The sequence below is a fragment of the Mastomys coucha genome, unplaced genomic scaffold, assembly GCF_008632895.1.
Source record: "Mastomys coucha isolate ucsf_1 unplaced genomic scaffold, UCSF_Mcou_1 pScaffold23, whole genome shotgun sequence".
Lineage (NCBI taxonomy): Eukaryota > Metazoa > Chordata > Mammalia > Rodentia > Muridae > Mastomys > Mastomys coucha.
This window is the reverse complement of record NW_022196906.1, coordinates 48,944,370-48,954,017: the sequence shown is the minus strand read 5'-3', so window position 1 is coordinate 48,954,017 and position 9,648 is coordinate 48,944,370. Positions and strand designations below refer to the sequence as shown.

Sequence of the window (9,648 nt, the reverse complement as noted above, 5' to 3'; positions counted from 1 at the left end):
AAAAAAAAAAAAAAAAAAAAAAAGATTTCAAAAGCCTATGCTAGGCTTTGTCAGTCTGTCTGTCTCCCCTGCTTCCTACAGATAAGGACATGTAACTCTCAACAACATATATCTGCCTGCATGCTGCCATGCTCCCTACCATGATAATGGCCTAAACCTCTGAAGCTGTAAGCAAGCCCACAATCAAATGCTTTCTTCTATAACAGTTGCTTTGGTTGGGTTGTCTCTTCACAGCAACAGAACACTAAGACAAAGATCTTCAGAATATATTTTAAAACAATGACAAAAACAGGGTTGTCAATTTCACCATGGTCTTCTTGAAATGGGAACTGGTGCCTCTCAGTACCCCTGAAGAGCCTCAATATGGTACCAGCTCCTGGACTAAGACATCACTACAAAGAAAGCCTCTTGTTCCCATGCTAGAGCCTAGACTCTACCTGAAATCTTCCTGGAGACATTACACGTTAAGTCCTATTTTTTTCTCCAAATCCCAACACGGCCCATGAACTTTGAAAGGACTCTTGCTTGTACCAACACCAATTCTCCTAAAGCACATCCATGTTGGAGTAATGTTTTTGTTCACTGTGTAAAGATTATCCTTGTATTATTCAAATGTTGATTTCTGAACCCGCAGAGATCTGATTACAGACTAGATTTTGTTATTATTAAGCATCTTCTGCCTTTGTATTTTGTAAACAGTACACCTTCTGATTGGTTGAAAGAAAAAGCCTATGGACTATAGCAAAATGCAGAATAAGTAGTAAGGTGGGTCTTTCACAGAAAGGAACTCTGAGAAGGAGTCAGATGAGAGACTATTCAGCCAGCTGGACATGGAGGAAGAAGCAGGCTGGGAAGGAAGGAGAGGTAACTAACTAGCCATAGAGAAGAACTTAGATTAGTATAAATGGGATAATTGAGTTAAGAGCTACGGCAAACAATTCCTAGCTATAAGGCCAAAAGCTTCAAAATAAGTACAGTCTCTATGTCATTATTCGGGAACTGGGGCAGGCATAGAAAGGTTCCTGGTTATACATCCACATCACTGATTATTGACTTGCTTGGTCATGTTCTCCACATGGGTGGACTACAGTCTACCACAGTGATTCTCAACCATCCTAATATTGAAACCCTTTAATACAGTTCCTCATGTTGTGGTGACTCCCAAACATAAATTCCATTGCTACTTCATAACTATAATTTTGGTAGTTATGAACTATAATGTCAATCTGTGTTTTCTGATAGTCTTAGGCATCCCCTGTGAAAAAGCCATTCAAACCCCAAAAGGGGTCACCAGTTAAGAACTGGTGGTCTAGTACCTACAGATTTGCATCAGCTGGCTCAAACCAGCAAACTTCTGGAAACTGAATATACAGAACCATTATCTTCTTTAGACAGTTCTGAGTCTCTTCCAAGTTGGGCATTTTTTTCTTAGGATTAGATCTTGATCTAGTCTTCTGGCTTAATTAAAGTTACTATAGTTAATAATTTTTTTAAAAAATTAAACCTCCTCTTGGTACGCTTTCTACCTCTTGATTGGACCCAGACTGTTATATCACACTAAAGGCCTTACAGTACCTTCCTCACATATTTTCCATAGAAAACTGAGCTTTCTTTAGCACAATGATGCTATCTTGGCTATCTCTCAGTTGCTAGAAATATGTGAGCACTCAATAAATGTAAGCTGGATGAATGAAATGCGGATTTTAAGAGACAGACAGACTTTGCTTTTCAGTGGGAATTTCTACACTTCTATGAATCTATAAAGTTAATCCTTTACAGACATTGGTAATTTAAGCTGAGAAAGTATGTTAATTTGTCACACTTCTGAAATAAACTGAGGAAACAAAAATATCCTTGTGAGCAATAATTTATAGGTCTAGCTTTAAGAGTCTGCTATCATCTATGAGTAGAAGTCGATGAAAGACAAACCCAGATTCCCAGGACAAGGGCAAAGCCAAATGTCTGCAACAAGACTAGGCAATACAGGGTTGAGGATGTGGCTTCGCCATAGTTGACAGAATGCGTGCCTAGCATGCATAAATCTTGGGCTCGCTCTCCAGAACCACATAAGTAGCATGCCTATAATCCAAGCACTCAGGAAATAGAGGCAGGAAGATCAGAAGTTCAAAGTTGTCCTCAGCTAAATAAGGAGTTCAATGCCAGCCTGGGCTGAGTAGAATCATCCTAGGAAGGAACAAAACAAACCTGAGCTAGGAACTAAGGTTCCATGTTTGGGATTTGGAGCTATTTACCATCAGTACTGGCCCACTCCCTATCTCCTTAAGAAACAACCAGAGTTAATTACCCTGGGAGTTGAATACCAACACAATAAATTCTACTTTGGCTGAGCTAGTGTCTAAGAGTCTAATCAGAAACAGAAAATGAAAAGCAAAACTAAAGTCAAACTCTTGAACATAATGTACCAAGTTAAACGTAGAACTGTACCTGATATCTACAGACTCACATTAGGATGTATACATACTGTAGGTAAACTGTTTCACTGCTTACCCAACCCACAATACTTTCCAGAGTCCAAGGAAGATGCAAGATTAGAGAATACATACCCTTCCAGTAGGATAACTGGATCAGCAAAGGAAAATTGACAAATCCAGTTAAAGCAATAGGTGAAAAAGTTACCCAGAGATACCTTAGCTAGATGGCAAGCCATTTACAACACACAAAGAACAGTCCAGTGGCCATATTGGGAATTATTCAAAGTCAGTGCACAGACTTATACAGATAAAGGCTCAGGTAGACAGTAAAAAATAGAAATAACAAGACCAGGCAGCCTTCAAATAGCAAACAGCCTATGGCTCTGACTGGTTTTGATAAGATTATACTTTTCCTCTGCTATCTTTACATATCTGAAAATCGTAGTTTTGTTTTCTATCAAAGTATTTGTTCTCTATAGTCCATGGTAGACACTGGAACAGCATATACTAGGAGCATGAAAATAAAAGTGTGCGACAGAGATGGAAGGAACTGTACAACTTCAACATAACAATACTATGTATCAATAGCTTGAATTAAAATTTTGTGTGTGTGTTTGTGTGTGTGTTAGAAGCCAGGGATGTAGACCAAGGGTATCACACTGGCTTAACATGTATTAAGGCCTCGAGTTCCATCTGCAAGGGGTGGGAGTAGAGGAAATATAGTAGTAGAGAAAGCTAGTAACAACTTTATTGTGTAACCATTAAAGGCTACAGCAAAGTACACTTAGCCCTTTTTACTGGAACTCACACTCCCTGACTCAGAAACCAAGCAGATTCAGATAGCAGGAATACTTGTATTGAATGACATGGAAAGATATGCATAATATATTAGGTGAAAAAAGGCCACAAAGCAATACACATTGTAAAAATATTCATGCTTTATATATGTTTATAAAAATGTGCCTTTCACTAGGCATGGTGCACATGCCTTTAATCCCAGGCACAGGCAGGAGGATCTCTGTTGAGTTCAAGGCCAGCCTGGTCTACAGAGTTCCAGGATAGCCAGGGTTCTGTTTTACACACACACACACACACACACACATATACACACACACACACACACACAATCTCAAAAACGAAAACAAAACAAAAAGTGATTTTCTATTTGATCTTCACTGAAGAAGGTCAGACCTTGTTTGAAATTCTTATAAACCACAAAACACTCTACTAAAATGTTAAGTACAGATTCCTTTCAGAGAATGCCATGTAGGAGTTGGCTTTCATTTCGTTTTGTTTTGTATTTCCTAATGTTGGGAATCCAATCCAGGGCTTTGTGCATGCTCTACCATTGAGCCATATCCTCACCCCTTGGTATTTGGAGACAGAATCTATATAGTTCAGGTTGGCCTAGAACTCATGACCACTTGACACTGACCAACAGACATGTGCTACCATGCCTGGTTAACAAGGTAGGTATTAATATAGTGCTGGCTATATCTCTATTTACTATAGTTAAGAAAGTAAGTAATCAGGAAGGAAAAGTGAAAAAATGAGATGAACTAAAGGCCTGAGGCTTCATTCTAGTTAAAAAATGGACAATCTTCATTAGCCCGTCTCTTCACCACCTTCCCCATTAGTAACCACTTCACTCATGATTTTACACTGCTACTCTCTGATTATCTGAGGTTAACTGCCATCCACATACCCTCTGTTCAATGGCAACTCAACCGCTTCAGAAAGTAGACTCTGTTACAAGCAACAGAGACTATTCTCTGCCTTGGGAATAAGTGTATTTTTAAACTCTAGAAGACAGTCACAAAGCTCTCTTAAGTTTCTAGTCAGTACTAAAAGGTACCAAAGAGGCAACTCAGAACTTTCCAAAAGGGAAATCACGTCAGATCAAAACAGTCAATGTCTCAGGAGTGCCCACTTCCATGCCCTGAGTATAAATTGGAGAAGCAAAAATTACAAGACAGAGGCAGGCTCATCTCTGACTGAGGCTACCATGCTCTACATAGTTAGTTATAGGACAGCTACATAGAGAAACTCTGTCTTCAAAAATAAATAATTTTTTTTGGTAAATATTTTTTTTTAAAGATTTATTTATTATATGTAAGTACACTGTAACTGTCTTCAGACACCCCAAAAGAGGGCATCATATCTCATTATAGATGGTTGTGAGCCACCATGTGGTTGCTGGGATTTGAACTCAGGACCTTCGGAATAGCAGTCAGTGCTCTTAACTGCTGAGCCATCTCTCCAGCCTCAATAATTTTTAAAATATTTTTTAAAGTAAGATAAAATGGCACTAGAAAGGGGGAAGGGGCACAGTAATTAATTGCTTAATTCCCTAATTCTGTGTTTATAGGTCATCTTCAAGCACATTTCCATAAGTTATCCATAGAAATTATTTATTTTCAGGTACAAAAACATCCCTATGTATGTTCTTTGTTAATCATTCATATTGAATTAAAAACCTTTTACATGGATGAAGATGTAATTCAGTTGGTAAAGTGCTTGTCTAGCATGCAAGAGGCCCTGCGTTTGACCTCTAGCACTGCCTAAATCACATGTGATGATACACCTGTAATCTCAGTACTTGGGAAATGGAGGCAGGAAAATCAGAACTTTGAGGCCAGCCTGGGCTACATAGTGAGTTCCAGAATAGGCTTGGCTACATATGACTATCTAAAAAACAAAATAAATCAAACTCCAACATCCCTTGAGGCCAGAGTAGCAGCTTAACTGAGAATGGCCCCCAATAGGCTCACACACTTTAATACTTGGTCCCTCATCAGTGGAACTGTTCGGGAAGAACTAATAGTTGTGGCCTTGTTGGAGGTAGTGTGTTAACTAAGGACAGGCTTCCAAGTTTCAAAACGCTGGAGCCAGCCCCACTGCTCTCTTCTGTATTGTGGTTGCGTCTAAAGAGCTTCTCTGTACTGCACCAACACTATGCATGACTGACAGCACGCTGCTACTGCCTGCCATGATGGTTATGGAGTCTATACCTCTGAAACTGTAAGCCTCAAATAAACTTTTTCTGTGAGTCGTTTTGGTCATGGTATCTTATCATAGCAACAGAAAAGTAACTAGACAGAATCAGGTTTTGTTTTGAGGAACTATTGTGCGTACGAATAATATACGTGTGTGTATCCTATATATCACACATATATGTATGAATGATAAGCCTGTCTGTGCATGTGTGCACACAGAGATCAATGTTAGGTGTTTTCACTACTGCTCTCCACCTTATTCTCTAAGAGAGATAGGGTGTCTCACCTAGAGAGCACTGCCGTTTTGGCTGGAATAGCTGGACAGATGGCAAATGAGCCCGGGTCCTGCCTGAATCTGCCTGTGGAGAGCTGGCAGATAGACATGACTATGCTGAACTTTGGATGTGAGTGCTGCAGGTATGAACTCAAGTCACTCAGGCTATGGGGCAAGCACTTTACCTACTGAGCCATTGCCCCCTCCCTTTTTTGGTAAACAACCGTCTAAAAACAATATAAAATCGCCATTACTTATGGGATAAAATAAATAAAAGACAAAGTATAATACCCATATTCTCTTATCAGTACAAATTACTGCAAGAGAAGGTAAAAGGCTACTGCTGCCATTCTAGGGAATAGTTATTTTTGAAGAGCAATCTAATTCTAAGAGAGGAAGGGATCTTCTAAGATGTTAAAAAACACCTACATTGTCTCACAATGCATATAGACACACTATACATGAAGAATATTTAAATTCATAAAAATCTGCAGTATTTATAAAGGAGCAATAAAACAGGACTAAAGAAAACTTCTCTCCAAATTGTAGAAGGCTGGCCATGAATATTTTTCATAAAAGCTTACACCAGCAACCATTCTTCTTAACAGGTTTTCTGTTCTTTGGTCTGGTTAGAAAAGTTGCTCAACTGTCAACTAAATCAAGGCTGAGGTTGATAGAGCCTTCTTCCAATTGCAGCACTGAGACAGGAATGACAGACAGTTTAAGACCAGCCTGGGCCACCTAGGAGACCATGTCTCAAAACAAAAGACAACTGAAAAATCAAAGTTAAGACTCCATTCATCCAATGGCCAGGTTAACCACGTTCATTCTTCTGAGAACCCAATGAAAGTTTGACCCTGATTAGGAATGTGAAAATGTTTACCAAAGTGTCAAAGAATCAAGCCTAGAAGTGAGGAACAAGTTGAACCAGTGGGCTCAGTTGATGATTCTATTTAAAGATGATTTAAAGAATAATCAGAGGCTCTGGGCAGTAGTGGTCCATGCCTTTGATCTTAGCATTTGGAAGGCAATAACAGATGGATCTTTGAGTTTGAGGCCAGCCTGGTCTACAAAGTGAGTGACAGGACAGTCACATTCTACAGAGAAACCCTGTTTTGAAAAAACAAAACTGAAACAATAACCAGAGGCACTGACCACTGAAAAAGTTAACACACATATTAAGTCATATAGAATATTATGATGTTTTCTTTTAAAAAATAAGATAAGCTTCTGGGGGCAGGGGGCAGAGAGCACCATCTAATTAGCTACAAGTTTTAAAGGAGAAGTCACAGTATGGTTTCTCTTTTCCTCAACAAGAAGTCCCAAAGGACATTTTGTAAATATGAAACATGGCTAGGTGTCCCTGTTGCCACATGATGGAAATAAATGTAAAATGTCTTCAGCTCACCTTGACCAGTGCTTTGTAACTACTAGAAACTAAAGCCTACAAAAAATGAAAATCAACATTACCATACTTGGTGCCTCCAAGTTTAGGTACATTGAAGAACTTCTTCTGTGAACTGCCATTTAATGTTTCAATAAGGTACTCAAAGGTGTATCCTGGAGAAGAAAAAGAACAAACATCTTCCAATAAGTACGTTAAGCACATTAAATACAGTTACCAAGAACCTCATTCAATGAGAAAACACCCAAAATTTTGCTCAGCAGAACTCTGTGGGCTGATGGAAATGTTGCATATTTGCATTACCCAGTAGGGCAGCTCTGGGTCACAAGTGGCTACTAAGCACTTGAGCTATGGCGGCAGTGACAGAGGCGCTGACTGTCCCACACTACAGACACAAGACTAGTCTCCATCATACTTCAAGAGTACAATTCCAATCTGCGACTCTTGTCAAGTAGAAACTAGTTAGATAATTTACTACCCTGCCTGTTGACACAGGGTGTGTCACTGCTACCCAGAATGGACTTAACCTCACTGGGCAACCCAGGAGAGCCAAGTAGAGGCAATCATCCATTCTGTCTCCTGAATGCTAGGATTACAGGCATGCCCACTCAGTGGCCACTCAGTGGCTTTTCAATCTTAAAAATACATTAAATGTCTGAAAAGAGACAATAAGGATGGTTTAAATGATTCATAAAGCATGCCCAGAACATTGCTTTAGTACAGAGAGACTGCTTTGCTAAAACCATTGTTAGAGGTTTTCAAAAAGCAATTAACAATCCAACAATAGTTAGAACACTAAAGATGGTTTTTTTAAAGTGACCATCAAAATATCCCCATAAACTGGCACACTAGATTCTTCTAAGAGACATACCCTTAATGGTTATGCACAATTCAATATGCCCCCACTCTCAGTGTTGTGGGAAAGGGTGAGGCAACCTTGGGGTAGAAAAAAATTCATTTTGCGGGCTCATTACGTGGGTGGGTGAGACCCTCAAACACTGCTAAGATCTTCTTCCAAAACCAGAAAAGATAAGCACAATCCATTCGGAAAGGATACTGTTTTTCTTTTGTGGAGAGAGGTGGATGGGGGAGGAGACTGCAATAAATAAATCAGGCTAACATTCAGCCTCGACAGCCCCTCCACTTCCAGGAGCAAAGAAAAGAGGGAGAGACTGCAGGTTGCTGGGTGGAACGAACAGCCAGCAGAGTGAAACCCAAACGAGGGACCCAGGTCCTCCAACCCGCAATGCTCACAAAGGGGGGCGGAGAGAGAAAAAAGACGTGGGCTTGTCCCTGCCTCAGGAGTTACTCCCGGGGGCCTGGAGGCTGCTGCAGACAACAAGCAGCGGGCCTCGGGAGGTGGCGGAATTAGCGCCCCGCTCAAGAGCGGGACGCGGGCGGGGAGGCCTGCCTTTCCCGGCCTCCACCCCGAGGGGAGAGAACGACCAAGCCCCGAGGGCCCGGCCGCCCCCCGGGTGACCCGGCCACGGCGCACGGCAGCGCACGCCTCCAGCCGCCAACGCTAAGGCGGCGGCCGGGAACTGACCTGCACTTGGGGAGTCCATCGCCGGAGACCATATTATCCCTGCGGGGAGGGGGCCGGCGGGGGGAGGAGGGGGAGGCCAGGCCGGGAAGATAGGGAGGAAGACGGGCGGACTAGCAGGGGAAGGAGGAAGGAAGCAGTCTCGCGCAGACACCGCGAGAGCCGCAGAGCTGGCCCGGGGTCCGCGCTCGCGGGATTTGCCGGCTCAGTCTCGCGAGATCCTCTGACCGGCGAAACAAAGAAAGAGAGGGGCGGAGCCAGCTAGTAGGCGGGTCTCTGCGCAGTCTCCGTTGTTCTCCAGAGCGGGGGTGAGCAAGGGGGCGGAGCCCTGGAAGGTAGTAACTTTGACAACGGGACGCCACCGTAGGTTCCGTTACTTTGTTGTGGCCCAGAAGTATTATTCAATGAGGTTTTGAGGTCCAGTGATGTCTGCAGGCTGTCTTTTGTAGGAAAGGGCCAAGGATAAGGACTCAAGTTCTCCCTGCATGATAAAGCCTTGTGTGAAGCCGTATTGTATGAGGCGCCCACTCGCGCATTCTCAAGAGAACAAGGCCAGGTTAATGGGATACATAGGCAATCAACTAATTGAATGAATTAAAATTTCCATACTTTCCTATAACTTCAATCTTTCTCTTCCCAGGAGCAGTTAATCGTGATGGCGTCCTAAGTCTCTCTACCCCCGCCAGGGAGAAACCTTATGTCTTCCCTGCCTGTCTTTTAGTTAGCGGACTCTTTGGAGTTGTCTGGTTTGCTCTTCTCCACTCCTATTCCTTCCCAGACTATTTTCCACTTCCAAAAATGCCTGTGATAAAGGTAGGCATAACTACCTGCTAATACATTTCCCAGACCTTGCTTTAACTCTTTGTTGAGTATGTTTGTTAAGACATACTCCATTGGCTTCCATAATTCCAAAACTGTTCTGTACTTTGCCTCTAAGCCTGCTCAGTCTCCTCTGCCAGGGCCTTTCTCTGCCCAGCTAGTAAGTGTACTAGCATTAA

The 9,648-nt window shown here is 41.9% G+C and overlaps 1 protein-coding gene across 1 annotated transcript in view; it reads right to left on the bottom strand.

The window, feature by feature from the left end:
• Window positions 1–8,869, bottom strand: part of Ireb2 (iron responsive element binding protein 2) — a 48,549-nt gene extending 39,680 nt beyond the window's left edge. The window contains exons 1-2 of the mRNA XM_031345980.1: window positions 8,654–8,869; window positions 7,173–7,262 (exon numbers count right to left, since the gene is read on the bottom strand). Coding sequence (XP_031201840.1) covers window positions 7,173–7,262; window positions 8,654–8,672 — 109 coding nt within the window. The 5' untranslated portion in view covers window positions 8,673–8,869. The remainder of the gene's footprint in view (window positions 1–7,172; window positions 7,263–8,653) is intronic.
• Between the last annotated feature and the right edge of the window lie 779 nt (window positions 8,870–9,648).